This window comes from Rhincodon typus, chromosome 17 (assembly GCF_021869965.1).
Source record: "Rhincodon typus isolate 14 chromosome 17, sRhiTyp1.1, whole genome shotgun sequence".
Taxonomy (NCBI): domain Eukaryota; kingdom Metazoa; phylum Chordata; class Chondrichthyes; order Orectolobiformes; family Rhincodontidae; genus Rhincodon; species Rhincodon typus.
In genome coordinates, this window is record NC_063348.1 from 36724415 (window position 1) to 36744731 (window position 20317).

At 42.7% G+C, this 20317-nt stretch overlaps 1 protein-coding gene across 1 annotated transcript; it reads left to right on the plus strand.

The window, feature by feature from the left end:
* Positions 1–463: 463 nt before the first annotated feature.
* On the plus strand, positions 464–18433 carry LOC109922098 (ovochymase-2-like). Its single transcript, XM_020522121.2, has 10 exons — positions 464–478; positions 1220–1310; positions 2094–2203; positions 4878–4969; positions 6528–6700; positions 10229–10324; positions 11270–11421; positions 13610–13805; positions 15956–15988; positions 17308–18433. Exons 1-10 carry the CDS (start codon positions 464–466, stop codon positions 17367–17369), a joined length of 1020 nt encoding a protein of 339 aa, XP_020377710.2. The 3' UTR covers positions 17370–18433.
* The last annotated feature ends 1884 nt before the right edge of the window (positions 18434–20317 follow it).

Here is a 20317-nt window from a genome sequence, read left to right on the forward strand (position 1 = left end):
TATTGCAACCATTAGTGGGATTGATTCCTGCTGCTGTGGGATGTGGTTAAGAGCACATTGGGCCAGGATTTCTACTCTGAGCAGTGGGTTATGGGTGTCTGTATAATACCATATTCCTTTGAAGGGTCTCTCATCACTTAAAATTGAAGTCTCCTCCCTCACAGACTGAAATGGCTTTGCCCTTCCCAAACCAGGAGTGGAGGCAGCCATTTACAGCTCCATTGCGCACTTGTTGTTTACAACACATTGGAAGGAAAGAGGTTGATCCTCACACAGCGAGTCTCAAGCTGAGCCCCCCACCTCTGGTGAACCTCCAAATGTACAAATTCCTTTCCTAGTTGCCTTCTCCATCAACCACATAGGCTTTGAAACCCTCATGCTCCAACCCATCCTGTTGACCTAAATCTTCATCTCCCTGCTTTACCCAAACACCCTGCCCCAGCAATATACGCATTGAGTAAACATGCCGGATATCTTGGTACAGATCCTCACCTATCTCCTGCAACTCTACAGTCTGGTTGCACTGGACGCACATGGCTGACAAAGCCCATTCCTCAGGCTGTGGAGTACAGACCCACTGAAAATAGTTGCCCCACGTGGCTGAATGACTGCTACCAAACCTGTGGACTGATGTTGGAAGCTGTCCTTAACTTATTGTGCTGGGGCTCCCTGATTGAAGAGTGCTTCCTTTGGTCTGGCTGGGGACTACTGAGTGATATTTGGCCTAACTGCTGAGGACTTTGGGACATAATATTTGGATGAAGCACATGCAGTGTGTTCGGTGCATATGCAGCTGGCAAACGGTGCTCGTGTAAGATTAATGTAGCATGGTGCTGTAAAGAAACATATCCACATCTCGACTGATCACTGCTAACAACCTTGAGGAACTGCCTGGATTTGTGGCTGTGCTAGAAGGCAAGGCAAGACAGATTTCAATGGGTGTTTAAGTTCTGGCTGAGGGGACAAAGTGCAAAAATGCAAGGCAAGGAATGCTGTGAGCATTGAATATATGAACAAGGAACAAGAGTAACCACTCGTCCCTTCAAGCCTGCTCCTCCAGTTAACAAGATCATGGCTGATCTGCTGTTAACCTCACCTCTACATTGTTGCAAATCCCTGATAATCTTTCAATTACTTCATAATCAAGGTACAAAGTGAGCGAGTGCTAAAATAGTAAGTGAAAATCCTGAGCTGTATCCTGATTCAAATTCTGGGACAGACGCTGATCCCTGCTCGCAAAGTGTCCTTGCAGCTGTGTTACACTGAGAGGTGCCAGTACACTGTAACTTGCAGCATTCAAGTGCAGAACTGTAAGTGGATCAGAGATTGTTGTGAGGCTGATACATCTCGGATGTCAATGTCTATGACATAGGGAATGTGCGCTCGCTAGCCATGGAGTTTGCCATGAGATGTTTGTGTTGGCTACCTAAGATGGAAATGCAGAGAAGCTGGAGGGGATCTGGAGTCACTAAATACTTGCTCAGACTTCCACACTGGGAATGGTCACTCTCTAGTTTCTATTCAGCAAGTGGGACAATTAAAAATTGCAAATTAATGAGGTGTGATGAAGTAATAGTAAGATTTGAATACATTCTAATATATGCAAATAGGCCTCTCACCACTGACTAGTCACAACCTTTTCTTGGCATGCAAAACCAGTTTGGAAAATGGGACCTTTTGTTTTTGACATTGCTAAAGTTGTTATTGGTCACCTCACTGAAGTTTCCCAACTTTCTTACCATGGCCCATGTCATTCGGGGGTTGGGAGAATTCCACTGAAATGTAATTGATGTTGCAAATTAAACTCGTTTTTGCAAATTTAATGAGGACCTCACTTACTACAGTGAAAGAAGCTCTTATGTGGTGTAATATTTGAACTGTGTACAGTACCTTTACAAATTATATGGATAAATTTTATTTTGAAAATAGGTATCACTCTGCTTACATTAAACAGGCTGATATTGTTGTTAAAAAAGCAGAGATAGAAATAAATGTATTCGGTGGTTTCCAGACCACACTGCCATTGGGAGCCAAAAAATCTGCCAACTTACAAACAAACTGAAATTAACGATCTTACCCATTTTTTCTCCAAGTTTTGAAGTGCGGCATTCGTCCTGCTCAGGGAGAGGTTCCAATTTTGTTGAGTTTCTGGAATCGTATTGTTGGAGGCAAAGAGTCGGAACCTGGAACACATCCTTGGCAGGTAGCATGCACTGTGTCCTAAGGACTGTTTTAAACAATGAATTTCATGGGGTCTTTTGCTCTTAGAGGAGTAGAAAGGGTACATGAAAAAGGACTTGCAAGCAGGATTAGGGAGAATCCTAACATATTTTGTAAATACATTAAAGGGAAGACGTTAACCATAAGACCTTAAGATGTAGGAGCAGAAATTAGGCCATCAACCCCATTCTCCTGCCTTCTCCCCGTAACCTTTGATTCTATCTATCTCTGTCTTAAATATAATCAATGACCTGGCCTCCACAGCCTTCTGTGGCAATGAATTCCATAGATTAACCACTCTCTGGCTGAAGAAGTTTCTCCTCATCTCCATTCTAAAGAGTCTTCCCTTTACTCTAAGGCTGTGCCCTGGGGTCCCAGTCTCTCCTGCTAATGGAAACATTCTGCCCAGGCCTTTCAGTATCCTGTAAGTTTAAATTAGATCCGCCTCCCTCATCCTTGTGACCTGCATCAAGTATAGACCTAGTGTCCTCAAACATTCCTCATACATTAAGCCTTTAATTCCTGGGATCATTCTTGTGAACTTCCTCTGGACCTGGTCCAGGGCCAGTACATCCTTCCTGAGACATGAGGCCCAAAATTGCAGACAATATTCCAAATGTGGGCTGACCAGAGCCTTATAAAGCCTCAGAAGTACATCCCTACTTTTATATTCTAGTCCTCTCAAAATAAATACCAACATTGTATTTGCCTTCCTAACTACCAACTCAACCCATGCAATTCACTGGATGCCTGTATAAACCTTCTCTGCCTTTATGTCCTGTTTTTAAAATGACAACCAGAACTGCAGGCGGTAAACTAAATGCGCTGTAACCAAGTTTTGATACAGGTTTAGCATAACTTCCTTACTTCTCAATGTTGTCACTCTGGAAATAAATCCCAGTGCTAGCCTTGTTTTTCTTTTTAGTTCTGAGGAAGGGTCACCGGACTCAAAACATTAACTCTGATTTTTTTCTTCACAGATGCTGCCAGACCTGCTGAGCTTTTCCAGCAACTTCTGTTTTTGTTCCTGATTTACTGCATCCGCAGTCCTTCCGGTTTTTGTTTTTCTTTTTAATTGTCCGGCTAACTTGTGGTGCAACCTTTAGCAATTAACATATTAGTACTCCAAGATCCCTTTGTTCTTCTCCTCCAGCAAGATTTGGACCACTCAAGTATTAAGTGACCTCCCCAAGCTTTTTGCCAGAACGTACTACCTCACATTGATATGCGTTGAACTTCATTTGCTAATTATTTGCATAGCCTGCAAGTTATTGGGTACTCTGGCCACTTGTTGCAGTCCTTCAAACATATTATTAGAATAGAATCCCTATAGTGTGGAAACAGGCCCTTTGGCCCAACAAGTCCACACCGACCCTCACAGCATCCCACCCAGACACATGCCGCATAACCCACCTAATCTACACATCCCTGAACGCTATGGGCAATTTAGCATGGCCAATCCACCTAGCCTGCACATCTTTGGACTGTGGGAGGAAACCGGAGCACCCGGAGAAAACCCACGCAGACATGGGAAGAACATGCAAACTCCACACAGACAGTCACCCGGCAGTGAAATCAAACCCAGGTCCCTGGCGCTGTGAGGCAGCAGTGCTAACCACTGAGCCACCATGCCACCCTATTATCACCTCATTTTGAGTAAACCACATGCAAGTTTAGAACTTAAGTTCTGATTTCAGTATCTAAATTATTAATGTAAATAGTGACTAGCTTATTGAGTGAAACTAATTGTAGCCACTCCACATCAAATAAATAACTGGGTTGGCCTGAGGTAGAATCACGACTTTGCATTTTTGGGACTGTGTCAAAGCCTTGAAAGAGTGGATAGACTTTTTACTGGAATGGCAACAGTGATAACAATTATGTGGTAACACTGGAAAAGCTGGGGTTATTCTCTTCAGGTAAGAGATGGCTAGGGTGAAAAGTAATAAAGGTGTTGAAAGAAATAAGAACAGTACAAAGTCAGAAGTCACACGACACCAGGTTATAGTCCAACAGGTTTATTTGAAATCACAAGCTTTTGGACAAAAAGGCTACTCTCCAAAAGCTTGTGATTTCAAATAAACCCGTTGGACTATAACCTGGTGTCGTGTGATTTCTGACTTTGTCCACCCCAGTCCAATACAGGCACCTCCACGTCAAAGAAAAGTACAACATAGGAACAGGCTCTTCGGCCCACCATGACTGTGTTGGCATATGATGCTTTTCTAAACTAAAAATCTTTTTCCTCTACACTGTCCATATCCTTCTATTCCCTGCCTATTCATGTATCTGTCAAGACGGCTGTTAAACAAAGTCATAAGAAATCCTGATAGAGTAGATCAGGAGAAATTATTTATAATGGCTGGAATGCTAGTAACCAGAGGCCACAGATTTAAGACGATTGGTAATGGACCGCTGAGGAGAATCTTTTCTCAACCTGTGGTGGAAACCTTGTCAAAATGGATTTGCATAAATACTTGAAAAGGGGAAAATGAAAACAAGGCTATAAGAAATGAGAAAGGGGGCCTGGAGCTGGTATGACGCAAGTTGAACTTTTGAAGAGGCAGCATTAGAATGAAGGGCCAAACAGTCTCACTCAGTGCTGTATGATTCTGTGCACACTTGGTGCATTTAATGGTGTTGAACATCTCTGACAGGTTTCTTTGAAACGACGTCAATTCCATTACTGCGGAGGGACGATTATCAGTGAGAAGTGGGTGTTGACAGCAGCTCATTGCATGCGGGGCAGGTATAGACACACTGAAGTTGTTTTCCAATCACCACAAGTTTATGTATTTTAAAATCTGTGAACATTAAAAACCTTTTTGTGAGAATATTTCTGTTACTTCTGACTTTAAACCTATCGATTGAGGATTTAACAACGTAGCTGGGAGAACTCAATGGGAAGTAATCTATTGAAGGATAGGTTTAAAGGCATAACCTTCTATTCACTTCTCCTTCATGTGCTATGTGACTTCTTTTTAAATGCACCAATTTTATTTGTCTTGACCACATCCTGTACAAGCCTTGTTCCACATTCTCATCACAACATTCAGTTTCAGTTTTAAAACTGTCAATTGACCCACTTCCCAGCATCAATAGCTTTTGAGGAGAAAGTGTTCAAGATTTTCACTAATTTTCGGGTGAAGAAATGTTTCCTGATATCATCCCTGAGCAGTCTTGTTTGAATTTTAAAGTTATGTCTCCTTTGCTTTGGCTAACTCCTCCCAGCAGAGGAATTAATTTCTTTATTTACCCCATTGAAACATTAAATCATCTTAAAAAATTCAACTGCATCACCTTCTAATATTCTAAACACAAGGAAATACAATTCTTGTTTAGAAGTAAAGGCTTGTAACTCTATGGTGGCACCCACAATCTCAGGATTTCCTGAGGGGATTTATAGACATTGGATATTTTTTGAAATGTTGTCACTGCAACTACATGGGATTGTGGAAGCTACTTTATACACAGCAATCTCATAGAATCCCCACAGTGTGGAAAGAGGCTATTTAGCCCATCGTGTCTGCACTGACCCATTGAAAAGCATCCCTCCCAGACCTAGCCACCCACTGTTTCCCCGTAACCCCACATTTACTATGGCCAATCCACGTAGCCTGTATGTCTTTGGACTGTGGGAGGAAACCGGAGTACCTGAAGTAAAGCCACACAGAAAAAGGGAGGAAGTGCAAACTCTACACAGACAGTCACCCGAGATGGAATCAAATCTGGATCTTTAGCGCTGTGAGGCAGCAACGCTATCCACTGAGCCATTGTGCCACCCTATCATAAATCTCCCATAAACAGCAATGTGATCATAACCAAGCAATTTGTCTAGTGATGTTGATTGAAGGACAGATATTGAGGTGGAACACAAGCAAGAATTCCACTGCGTCTATTTGAAATCATGCCTGACAATTTTTACATCCAACTGAGAGTGAAGACAGAGACTGCCTTCATAATTTAGCATCCTAGATTTTGTGTTTAAGTAGGACTTCTCTCTCAGAGCAGAGCATTTTAAGTAGTTAGTACCTTAAAGTATGCTAACCACATTTTACAATATGGAGAGAGGAGGGTGTTCATCCAAAGCAAAAGATATGGAATGTTTACTGGTTATCAATTAGTGTTAGTGTCCAGTAAATCTGAACTTAAACAAACCAACCAGCAATGTTCCCTTTAATTCTTTGCTGCTGTCTGTGCATTATTTATTGCATGGTCTATTTGCTACAGGTTCTAACTTTCGAGAAGATATTTATCCTCGGTAATGCCCTGCATTGATACCCTGTGCTTATTTTTGTTGGTCTCAGGAACATCTTGTCCATATTGAAGGTAACAGCTGGGGAATATAACCTGAAACACTTGGACAAAGAGGAACAAACACTAACGGTCAAACGTGTTATCATACATCCCAAATTCAAGGCTGCGTATCCAGTTGAGTATGATATTGCTCTTCTGGAACTCAATGGCATCTTCACCTTTGGTAACTTTTAGTTGAGCAACTTTCATTTCTTGACATGTTGTTCTCAAAGAGTGGCATTGTGGTATTCTAACATCAGATTCACCTTCACGGCTGTATTTTATACTGATTTAACACTGGTATATACCTATGGCTTGGCAGCAACTGACAGAAAAACCAGATCTGCACCCACAAAAACTACTGAAAGTCTACGTTTGTCCCACTTTCCAGGACTAGGCCCATAGCCTGAATGTTGTGACATTTCAAGTGTTCGCCCAAAAAGTTGTGAGGTTTTGCTCTTCAACTATCCTCCCAGGCAGTGCATTGTAGATTCCCACCATCCTCTGGGTGAAAAAGGTTTTCCTCAAATTCCCTCTAAACCTCCTGCTCTTCACCTTAAACGTATGCCTCTTTGAATTGACCTTTCACCTGCAGGCAACAGTTGCTTCCTATCCACCCTGTCTATGCCACTCATAATCTTATACACCTCAATCAGGTCACCTCTCCACCTTCTCTGCTTCAAAGAAAACAACCTGAGCTTATTCAGCCTCTCTTCATAGCAAAACATCTCTGTTCCAGGCTCCATTCCAGATCTTCGATCTCTCCCGATGTTAGCTATGGTAAGGCACTTGTCTCTTTATCAGTACATCGTGTGTTCCAGACCTAGTCCAGCTGCTTGAGAGAGTATCTAGTTTGGCACTCCCTGATACCAGTACTGAGAGCCACTCCCAGATGTCAGGACGGAATGAAACATCATTGTATGAATAAGGAGGGAGGCATTTTTACAGTTTCATATTAAAACAAAGTATAGCAAGATTGACCTTGCAGTAACCACATAGTTTGAAATGGGATAGAAACTTGGCATCTAAGGATTCTGACAGAGTGAACATATGGTAAACGATAAACAATGATAATTGCCCTCTAATTGATAAAACACAGTTGGTTCACTCATCTAGCAATGGTTACATTTTGGATGGGGGTGGAATAGGGTGGGTTGGAGGAAAAGAATGACAGATTTTACATCTGAACAAGTATTTTACTTCCTGAGACAGCACAGTGTGGAGCTGGAGGAACACAGCAGGCCAGGCACCATCAGAGGAGCAGGAAAGTTGATGTTTTGAGTCGGGACCCTTCTTCAGAAATGAGGAGGGGGACGGGAGTTCAGAAATAAATGGAGAGGAGGGGTGGGGCTGGAGAAGATGGGCGGGATGGTGATAGGTGAGTGCAGATAGTGAGTGGTGGGGATAGGTCATTGGGATGGGTGGGGTGGTTAGGTGGGAGAGAAGATGGACAGGTTGTGTCAGATCAAGGAGGCGGGGATGAGAAGGAGCATTGGACATGGGATGAGGCTGGGCGTGGGGAGATTGTAATACTGGTGAATTCCATGTTTAGGCCATCGGGCTGTAGGCTCCCGAGACAGAATATGAGGCGCTGGTCCCCCAGTTTGTGGGTGTGTCATTGTGACACTGGAGGAGGTCCAGGATGGGCATGTCACCCAGGGAGTGGAGGGGGAGTTAAAATGGTTGGCGACTGGAACGTGTTGCTATTTGTCACGTACAGAGCTCAGGTGCTCTACGAAACGGTCTCCGAGTTTACACTTGGTCTCACCGATGTACAGGAGGCTACATCAGGAGCAGCGGATCCAGTAGACCAAGTTGATGGACGTACAGGTGAACCCCTGTCTGATATGAAAGGTTTGCTTTGGGCCTTGAGTGGAGGTGAGGGGGAAGGTGTTGGGGCAGGTGTAGCGCCTCCTGAGGTTGCAGGGAAAGGTGCTGGGTGTGGTGGGGTTAGTGGGGGATGTGGAGCGGACAAGGGAGTCGTGGAGAGAGCAGTCCCTACAAAAGGCAGATAGAGGTGGGGAGGGAAATAAGTCTTTGGTTGTGGGGTCAGATTGTAGGTGGCGGAAGTGGTGGAGAATGATACATTGGATACGGAGGTTGGTGGGGTGACATGTGAGGACAAGAGGGATTCTGTCTTTATTTTTGTTGGGGGCAGGGGGTTTGAGGGCAGAAGTGCAGAAAATGCAAGAGATGCAGTTGAGGGCATTTTCGATCACCGGAGTGGGGAAGTTACGGTCCTTGAAATAGGAAGACATCTGGGATGTGTGGGAGTGGAATGCCCCATCTTGGGAGGAGACATGGCAGAGGCGGAGGTATTCGGAGTATGGGATCACATCCTTGCAGGAGGGTGGGTGAGAGGAGGTGTATTCCAGGTAGCTGTGGGGGTTGGTGGACTTGAAATAGATGTCAGTTTTGAGTAGGTTGCCAAAGATGGAGACAGCATTTTGCTCAGGTTTATTTCTTTGGTACTGATTATGGGTTCCTTGACATTTTCTTGAATAATTTTCTTTCTGCCCTTCCCTCTCTGGCATGCAAACATAGGGAAATGATGGGCAGCAGAACTAGTTAGTTCATTAAGTTTGTCCCACATCATGATGTTTAGTATCACTATTCAACACTTTTAACCTGCCAAACTCCCTCCCACACTCACCCCTATCCTATAATCAACTTGAGAGAGACAATAAAAACAGATAAATGCCCAGGGCTGATAAAGGAAAAATATATTCTTAGCCAGTCACATAAATACTGTGACTACAAGAGCAGGTCAGAGGTGGGAATTCTGCTTTATGTACCTTCTGATTCCCAGTTGTTCACTGTCTGCAAGGTACAATTCAGGACACTGATGGAATCTTTAGAAACAAACCATTTGGCTCAATGAGTCGACTTGAACCCTCCAAAGAGCATCCCAGCCAGACCCATGAAATTCTCTCCATTTGTCTGGATAAGCTCAGTTCCAACAACACTCAAGAAGCTTGATGCTATTCAGTACACAGATGCCCACTTGCTCAGCGCACCACCCATTACTTCAAACATTCACCAATTTCACACCTTTGATCACCAAGCAGATGAAAGATTATCGGGGTATGCAGGAATGTAGCGCTGAGGTTAAAATCAGATCAGCCAGGATTTTATTGAATGGCAGAGCAGGCTTGAAGGGCCAAATGTCGTACTCTTATTTCTTATTCGTATGTTCATTATTGGGGCTTAGTTACTGCAGAATGTGCCATTGACAAGATGCATTGCAGTAAGTCTCCAACTCTCCCTCAACAGCACCTTCTAACCGCATCAGCACCTTTCAAGGGCAATTAGGGATGGACAATAATACTGGCCCTGGCAGTGGCACATACGTTCTTTTAATGAGTAAAGAAAAAAAACACTTGTCTGACATCCTAGATTTTGTGTTTAAGTAGGAATTCTCTCTCAGAGCAGAGCATTTTAAGAAGTTGGTACCTTAAAATGTGCTAGCCACATTTTATAATATGGAGAGAAGACAGTGTTCATCCAAAGCAAAAGAAATGGGATGTTTACTGGTCATCAATTAGACATTCACTGTCAGAGCTGCAGTCTGTGTTTACTATGTCTGTCTGGAGTGAGACCTGAACAAAGCAACCCTGTGTTTAAGACAGGAATACTACATTAGAGCCAGCAGTGACTCATCTGAATCAGGAATTGAGAGACAGTGACAACCTCTTGTGCTGTTCCATCACAGGTGAAAATATCTATCCAGCCTGCCTACCTGCTGAAGATGACACCTTTGGTACAGGCACCATTTGCAGCACTGCTGGCTGGGGACGCCTATCTGAGGGTAAGTCCTGCAGCTAAAAACACATCGCACTGGAATTTGGCCTAATAAATTGTATCAGGAGTTTCTCAGGAACGGTCTGTTAAATCAGGATTCTAAAGAATCTGGGTCCTGGCCTGGTGTCAAAGTACCTATGATACTTTGGGGGCAGAATATCCAGTTGCTTTCAAAACCTGACCAGTGATATCTCTCAACGTTGTAGTTTGTCGATGAGTTCAGTTAATTACATGAGTTTGGAATAGCAAGCTTAATGGTGACCAAAAAATTACTGGATTGTCAAATTTTAAAAAAATCTGGTTCACTAATCTGCTTCAGGGAAGGAAATCTGTGATTTTGCTGCAACGTGATTGACTCCTGCTGAAATGGCCAACGAGGCAGCTCCCTCGTACCTTCTCGAGGGTAATTAGGGATGGACAATAAATGCTCATTTTTCCCATGATGCCTGTAATGTCCTTGGAACAGGAACATTTACATACTCAGCTGGAGACTCTAGGAATTAGAACAGTATGAGCAAGTTCTCGGGACAAAAACAGTTTCAGCTAAACACATTTAGCACTAGAACTACACAGCCTATGATATAAAAATCCTTTGTTATGCCTTCCAAGCAAAATCCCTATGCTAGTCCAAATGTACATGGTAGCCTCAAATGAACAAACCACACAATGCAATTTTCAATACAATCCCCAAGTTCTGCCAGCAAATAAATAAAAGGTGTTCAGGAGTTCCCAAGATCTCAAATTCCAAAAAGGCCTGGTGCAGAGTGTATCCTTTCAGACATGGGGCATTCTTACCTTATTTCTTCTTAGAACTTTAGTTGAAACCTAACCAGTATTTTACACTCTGTGTTGTCTTGTACAATCTGGTACAACTGAGACGTCAGTGGGTGAACTGAGTGGACCATGGCTGGTGTAGATTAGTATTGTTGATAATTTTTCCATTATCCTCAAGGTGGAAGATTACCAAACACTTTACAAGAAGTTGAGCTTCCCCTGATTGATTTCAAGACCTGTTTAAAGGCGATGCAGTCAGTGATCAGAAGATTCAAAGGGGAAACACTCATGTGTGCTGGGTTCCCCGATGGAAGGCAGGATGCATGCCAGGTAAGACAAAAAATAAGCAAATGTCATGTCATTCTATAACATCTGCAGAAAGTCTCAAAGCACTTCAAAGAAGTCCTTTTGAACTGTCATTGTGATCATAAATTAGGAAACATTGCATTTACTTTGCACAGATCAAGTTTCCAAAAACAGCAACAAGATAAGTGACCAGATAATCTTTTTCTTAAATTAAATTGGTTAAGGAATAAATGTTGGTTCAGGTCCTGGGGAAATCTCCCATGCTCCTCTGCCAGGCGATATTTTATTTTTCATTTACCTGGAAGGACTGATGAGTCTGAGTTTAATGTCTCATTAAAGATGCTAAAGGCGATTGACAAAGTAGATTGAGAATGAATGTTCACCCTTGTGGGGAAATCTAGAATGAGGGGTTATGGTTTTAGGCTAAGGGCTGGCAGATTTAAAGCTGAGTTGAGGATGCATTACTTTTCTCAAAGTGTAGTGAATCTGTGGGATTCATTACCACAGAGTGCAGTGGATGAAGGGACACTGAGTAAATTCAAGGAGGAGATGGACAGATTTTTAATTAGTAATGGGTTCAATGGTTATGAGAAGTGGACAGGAAAGTGGAATTAAGGCCGAGATGAGATCAACCGTGATTGTATTAAATGGCAGAGCAGACTCGAGGAGCTGAAATGTCTACTCCTGCTCTTAGTTCTTATATTCTTACATTCATCTGAAAGATGACAGCATCAACACTGTTGTGTTGGTCTGTATTGTTGGTCTGGATTTTATACTTGATTTTGGAGTAGTTCTTGGCTCAATAACTTTCTGACACAGACGTGAGACAGCATTACCCATGGAGTCATTGTTCGTTTGCGTTGATAACCTCCCTGCCACTCAAATGTCTCAAACAATAATCTGACCTCCATGGACTGGGTTTTACACTCAGCTGCTCGCTTAAAGTTAGGGTGACATGTAAAATCCAACGGGTGGCCTGTCCACTGTATATCAACTTGCTCTACCCTCAACTCAATTCTCCAAGTGGCCGAAATGGTGATGAGCAACCCATCTGCCATTGCCCAATTGAGGTGCTTCAGTGGTCCATGTAGGGCCTTATTGTGATGCCAACAGGCGGTAGAGGAGGTCCATGTCAAATGGCCAACCTGGCAGTTTTCTGCATGAACTAGTGGTGAGCAGGGGTATCCCTTTCTAAACCGGATCCCTATCTGATCAGAGGATCAGGCGGCTAGCAAGAAACATTTTTCATTTGTGCTCAATCTATTGCATAACCATAAAATCCGAGTAAAGTCATTCAGAAGTGATCTTAGGAAACTTCTTCATGGAAAGAATGGTATAATTGTGGATGAGAGGGATTAGATGCTCAACCAATTGGTTATATTAAATCTGAGGTTAAAAGATTTTTGCCAGGAAGGTTATAAAGAGATGAGGAGATAACGCAGGTAAGTGGAGTTAAAGTACAGAGCGACCATGATCTCATTAAGTGGTAGGGGAGGCCTGATGGGCTGAATCTCCTCCTCTTGTTCTGATAATCCTATGAAACTGTGTTCCATGGAAGGTACTGAACTGTAAAATATTTATTCTTTAATTTGTTAAGGTCACACAGTACCAAAACCTGGAGTGTTGCAGGAATACAGAATGGAACACTTGGCTTCCCTGTAGAATGGCACAATCTACAAATACTTGTTCCAGTTGAAAACTCTTCTGATTCACTAATACCCTTTAGACAGACAAACTTGCTGTCTCTATCCAGTCTAGCTTATACATAACTCCAGGTCCATAGCAATGTGATTGATCATTAACTACTCTCTAAAGTAGCCTGGCAAACTCTCAGTTGTGTTCAAGAAGGCAGCTCATCACCTCCATCTCAAAGATGAGGTCAGTTTGGGGAATGAATGCTGGTCTGACCGGCAATGCTCATGTCCCATGAATGAATAAAAGGGAAAGAAAAATTCTAAAGGTTGCTTGCCCTTTTCTCCTCACACTGATTCTCGAGATCTCTTTACAAGAAAGGATTTTCATTTCTGTTGCACCTTTTGCAACCTTAAGACGTTCCAGAATGCTTGACAACCCATATGTGCAGCCACTGTTTTAATGGTGATGTGCAGCCAGTTTGCACACAGTGGACTCCCACAATGCTATATAATGATAATGACTGTATGATATGTTTTTGTGATGTGGGTTGTGTGACCTGTATCTTTTCTTTTTGGAGGGTGATTCAGGAGGTCCCCTGATGTGTCAGGGTGAAGGAGGTGCCTGGACGGTGGCTGGAGTGACATCATGGGGGATGGGTTGTGGACGCAGCTGGAAGGACAACAGCAACAAATCCCCAAATAAAAGAGGGACGCCTGGGATCTTCACTAAAGTCAAGGCTTTGAAATCATGGATTCAGCAAAACTTGAACAATGGTACAGGAGTGTCTTTTCTATTGGAATTGGATCCATTGTCTATCGAAAGATATTGGGAATGGACAGGGAAGTGGGATCAGACTGGTAGAGCTTGCACCATCAAACCTAGTGACTGTTTTTCAGAAGTGGACTCGAAAAGTTAACTCTGCATTCTCTCCACAGATGTTGCCAGACCCGAGTTTCTCCAGCAATTTCTGTTTTGTTTGTTTCATATCTCTTGCATTTGCAGTTCTTTGTTTTATTTTGATGGATATGTGATTTCAACTTGGAGCAGCTTTGATGACTTCCAGATGCCCGAAGTACTTTATAGTCAATGTAGTCACTTTAAAGGGCAAGTGGGAAACACCAGTTTGTCCAAAAAGATCAATGTTGTAAATAACCAGATATTTTAGCAGACTAGCTTGTAGGATAGATATTGATTCAAGACATCATGGAGGACTTCCCTGTTCTCCTTTGAAGGACGTCCCGGGATCTTTTCTCACCAGAGTGTTAACAAATAAACCGTAGACGATAGCAGCCCAAGTGGACAGGTTTTCTTCTCTAAAGGAGATTAGCGAATATTTTGGGCTATTTTCCACTAATCGAAAAATTTCGCTGAAATCCTACAATGCAGATAGAGTCCATTTGACCCATCAAATCTGCACTGATCCTCCAAAGAGCATCCCACCCAATCCCCGTTGCCCTGTATTTACCATGACTAATCTACCCAGCCTGCACAACCCTGGACACTATGGAATAACTTAGCTTGGCTAATCTGTCTAACCTGCATATCTTTGGACTGTGGGAGGAAACTGGAGCAACTGGCATTGACCCACCCAGACACACGGAGAACGTGCAAACTGCACACAGACAGTCACCCAAGGGTTAAATTGAACCCAGGTCCCTGGCGCTGTGAGGTAGCAGTGCTAACCACTGAGCCACCATGACATTCTTTCTTGTTCTCCAAACTCCTTGCAAAAAGGCTACAGCTGGAATACTGTGAACAGTTTTGGGTCCCTTATCTAAGGAAAGATTTACTGGTTTTGGAGATAGTCCAGAGAATGTTCTCTCAGCTGATGTCAGCTACGGAGGGACTGCATTATGAGGAGATGTTGGGTAGGTTGGGCCTGTATTCATTGGAATATAGGATGATGAGAGGTGACCTTATCAAAATATACAAGATTCTTCAAGGACTTGACAGGGTAGATGTGGAAAGGTTGTTTCCCTTGGGGGAGAGTCTGAGACCAGAGGGCATAATCTCAGAATAAGGGATTACACATTTCAGAGAGAGATGAGGAGGAACTTATTCTCTGAGAGGGTTGTGAATGCGTAGAATTCTTTACCACAGAGGGCTGTAGAGGCTGGTACATTAAGTATATTCAAGGCTGAGATAGACAGGCTTTTAATCAGTAAGGGAATTGGGATTATGGAGAAAAGGCAAAAATGTAGTTGAGTATTATCAGATCAGCTATGATCTTTTATTGGCCAGTGGAGTAGACTTCATAGAATCATAGAATCCGTACAGTGTGAAAACAGGCCACTTGGCCCAAAATGTCCACACCACCTCTCCGACGAGCATCCCACCCAGACCCATCCCCCTAATTCTGTATTTCCTATGGCTAATCCACTTAATTTACATACCCCTGGACACGATGGGAAATTAAAAATGGCCAGTCCACCTAACTTGCACATCTTTGGACTGTGGGAAGAAACCGGAGCACCTGGCAGAAACCCACACAGAATCGAACCTGGGTCCCTGTCGCTGTGAGGCAGCAGTGCTAACCGCTGAGCCACCATGCTGCCACACTAGGCTGAATGGCCTATGTTTGCTCCTATGTCTTATGGTCTGTGCTGTACCTATTTATACCTCCCCTTAGAACCACCCCTTATTTCTCTAGTTGCCCCATGTTACCTGTTGTTGTGTTCCACTACCATCCTTTTTCTCATGTCATTTCTCCTGCCTTCTGCCCTATCATAGATCTCCTCTTGGCTCTTTCCAGCTGTTTTACTCTTCACTCTGAAAATTTCTCTTTCCACAGATGCTGTCTGAATTGTGAAGGGTGTCCGACAATTTCTGGTTTATTCTAATGAGACTCATGCCAATATCAGCCGTTCTTTTAACTAAGATAATGTCACACAGAGAATTAATACAGTTATATATTTTCTTGCAGGTATAAAAGGACACAGCAGATCCACTTTACCTGGTATGTGAAGACATCAGTTTTGCTGACAAAGATAAAATGAAATTCCCTGTACAAACGTCTCCACCTTGACATCTTTCTTTGACCTCCTTTAAGACTGTTCTTAAAATCTATTTCTTTAACCAATTTTAGGTCATTTGACCTAATATTACCTTATGTGGCTCTGTGTCAAATTCTGTTTGATACTGCTCTCATGTAATTCTTTTGGATGCTTTCCTCCCACCAGAGGAAATCAAATGTCTTAATCACCTCGATGAGAACAAATCTTAATCTTCTACATTCAGATAGATTGGAAATAGGGCCAGGAGTAGACTATTTACCCCCTCAATTCTGTTCCCCCATTCAATACAGTCACAGCAGATATTCTACCTCAACTCCACATTCCTGCCAGATCCCCACTCAAAAGAATACAAACCTAGTCTATGCAATCTGTCCCTACAATGCTCTTATGTTGAATCCAATTCAGCCAGAATTGTGCCGTGTATCCCCTGCTGAGATAAAAACACTGCATAATCGCAGGTTCCTGCATGTAACCCCAAATAAAGCTACAATCATATTTCAAAGCTGGTGTAAAAAATTAGTGCATGCAGAGACAATGAAAGCCTTCGAATTCTCCCATAACTTTTAGTTCATTGTGCAGAAACCCTTTTGAATAACCTCATAGTTTGATATTTTAAATGTATAGCGACAGGACAGTAAAAATCTATCTTACATGAGATTCCACTGAATATGAAGCCAGAATTCTAAGCCAGAGCTCTAGCCTCCAACCACAGTAGTGCTAACTAGAGTGGGTTCTAATCCCTGGGCCTCTAAAACAGAGACAGGAATTGTACCTGAGAGATAAAGGGACAGACTAGGACCAGTAATGCTGAGAGTTCATTTCTTGAGCTGGTGCGAGAAAGGTAAAAGAACAAAAAAACACTTTTAGGAAAGTGCTTCACAGACATTAATTTCTTTTTGAAATGTATTGTAATGCGGGAAATAATTTGCTATCAGTAGAATTCCACAAATGGCAAGGTGGCCAGGATATTGGTTGAGGGGTGAATATTGGCCCAGGACATTGAGAGAACATCTTTTCTCTTTTTGGAATCAGCGTCATGGGATCTTTTCCATCTACCTGAGGGGACTGAGGATGCTTCAGTTTAGCATCTCACCTGCACTGCACTGGAAATGTTAGTTTGGATTATAGGACTAGGTTTCTGGACTGTAACCTATAACCTCCTGACTCAGAAGGTGACTGCGCTGTCCACTTAGACATTTGAAATTGCACAACACGTTGTGAGTAAATAAGTTATTGATGATGGTCCTTGTGTTTCTTGCAGAGGCAACGACCTGTAGCATCAGTGACGAGACATTAGTTGCAGTAGAAGGCCGTCTAGCTTAACTGGGAAATCCACGTGAATACTATGAAAACAAGTAAGTATCCCATCTCTCGAGTTCCAAATCTATTCAGAAATCGCAGCATCTGAACCAACCACATCTCAGAAAAGGCAGCAGAAGAGTGCAATATTCCAAAATCATCAAAATCTCTGAACTGCTAATTCAGCAAGGAATCCAACCTTTGTGTGTCATTCTGGGTTGACAAATTTAAGCCAAATATCAGATAACACATGATTAATTACATCTATCTTTTCACTATGTAACTACATTTTATATGAATGCATGTAAACCGGTTGTGGTGTTACTCTGGGTGTGGAGCTGGCCTCCTGGTGGAGATGGAGCATGGAAGTGAGGAGAAGAACACATGACAAAAGATATCTAAGGATTCCTTACAATGGGCAGTGAGAGATGCGTGGTGGTTTATTTGGCCAAGACAGAGTCTTGCTAAAATTAGTAAGTTCTGCAAAGACAAATCATGCCTGTTCACAACTCTTTGCATCACAGAAAAAGAATACAGACTCCTTTTGTGGGAATAATAAACATGCTTGTCTGTACCAGCCTGAAGAGCAAGAATAGTGCTCGTGATAACAAGTAGAATCAAAGGGACTAGCAAACTCCACCTTGGGATTCCAACAAGGGGATCAAACATAGGGAATATCTGAGGATGAAAATTACAAGCCCACTGAGGAGGATGTGGTAATTTTGAACACTTTAAATGAATTTACCTTGTATGGACCGGGGCCAAGCATAAAAGTGTATGAAAGAAAAGCAAGAACATAATATAAGAACATAAGAAATAGGAGCAGGAGTAGGCCATCTGGCCCATCAAGCCTGCTCCACAATTCAATAAGTTCATGACTGATCTTTTTGTGGCCTCAGCTCCACTTACTTACCTGTTCACCGTAACTCTTAAGTCTTTTACTGTTTAAAAATCTATCTATCTTTGCCTTAAAAACATTCAATGACAAAGACATTGAAGCTGTTGTTGGGTACACTGATGTGGTCAGTCATTTCAAAATTGTGCATGTAACCACCCCAAAATGAACTCCAGCACATGGGGCAACTAAGCAACCGGTATTGTGAGTATTTACTATTGATAATTTGTATAATAAAATGCTTCACTTGTAATGGGGCAAAATCCAAATTGTTGTGTGCCATTTGATAATCCCAAGCAAACACATAATCCTTTTAGAACAGGTTGTGTGACAGGCATCAGTTTGTAATATTACAAAACCAGTACCTCCTTTCATGCAAAGTCGCATATTTGTTTCAGCACATGGTTTCTAAAAAAATCGCAGGTTTATGAAGTCAATCTGTTTCTTAAGATCTTATAATATTATGAAATGCCAAAGCAGCATTTATTGTCCATTGCTAATTCCCATTTGAGGAGGTGGTGAGTCTTCTTGAACTGCTATAGTTGAACCTCGGTGATGTTAGAGAGGAAATTCCAGAGTTTTTACCTAGCGATAGTGAAGAAAAGGCCAACATAATTTCATATTGGGTTGTTTTGTGACTTTGAGGTGGACTTGCAGCTGACAGTGTTCTTGTATCTTCTTCCTCTTATTTACCTCTACTTCCACATGTATTTGTCTGGAATGAAAGATGTATCCAAATGTTCATACAGAGGTGCAAGCCAACCAGCCTTCACTGTAGAACAGTACTCAATTGGATAAGAGGAGAACTTATAGAGATTATTAAAATTACAGCACATTTCTTTTGTTGGAATAGACTAACTGGTGCAATATTATTAAAGTCTTACCTAGAAAGATGCGTGTGGTTGTTGGAGGTCAATCATCTTGCAGCAGTTCCCAGGGCAGTGTCCTCGCCCCAACTATCTTCAGCTGTCTCATCAACAACCATCCTTCCATCTTTAGGTCAGAAGTGGGGATATTGCTGGTCATTGCACAATGTTTAACAGCCTTTGTGACTTCTCAGATCCTGAAGCAGTCCATGTCCATATGCAGCAAAACTTGGACAATATAGAGGCTTGAGTGCTCAATAACATTACCATTGCTGAATCCTCTGCTATCAACCTCCTGGGGTTAACTATCGACCAGAAACTGAACTGAACCAACCATAACAATAAAAATAAGACCACATCAGTGGTAGGAATTCTCCAGCCATTGGTTTACCTCCTGTCACCTCAAAACCCTGGTCATTGTCTATAAGGCACAAGAGCAGGAGTGTGATGGAATTCTCTCGCCAGGCTTGGATGAGTGGAGCTCCAACAAAACCAAAGAAACTTGAAGCAACTGAGTCCCGATAACGTAGCTACAATCCTGCAGCGTCTCGGCTATGAGGGCTATTGCATCCCATGTGCCTGTCTGCCGCTCTCATTTCTCCCAATGCACGTGGATGAAGTCTCTAATTGCTAACATTGCTGGTCAATCTTGCCTGGGGCTGAGCAGGTGCCTGGTCTCTGGCAGTCCTCTGAGCAGCTTGGGTATTCCATCCTCAACCAGGTGTACAACTTTCACAGAGAGGCGCTCACCAGCTTGTGATCCTAAACTCACTAACTCTGACAATCTCACTGAGGTGTCAGTATCTGAGTTGGTGGGGATCGCAGGAAACAGCCTTCCCGACGCTTCCTCTGAGGCCTCAGTACTCTCAGTCTCAAAGGTTGAGGTGGTATTTTCCGGTAGATTCAAATGTTTCTTTTTTGAGGCTGGAACTTGTAACTCACAAGAAAGAGGATGCATAGCAGCCAATGGTTAGAAGTGTTGTGCAATGAATAACAGTGGGGCTAATGTGAGAACTGTAGTGCAATGAAGAGTGGTACTTACTTGATTGATGATTTGTGGCTGTCTTAACATCTCCAAAGGAACGTTCTCAGTCTTCTCCTGTAAGGGACAGGACTCCCCCCTTCATAGAGGGTGAAAAGTTTGATGTCGGGCACTCCCCCATCCATCTGTAACCTTTGTGCACTGTTGGGCGCTGTGCTGTCCTGTCCTG

Excerpts from the sequence above, each read along its gene's own strand:
- LOC109922098 (XM_020522121.2), top strand. Across the intron at positions 2,204-4,877 it reads CTGGAACACATCCTTGGCAG|GTTTCTTTGAAACGACGTCA; the intron begins GTAGCATGCACT and ends CATCTCTGACAG. Across the intron at positions 13,806-15,955 it reads TCAGCAAAACTTGAACAATG|GTATAAAAGGACACAGCAGA; the intron begins GTACAGGAGTGT and ends ATTTTCTTGCAG.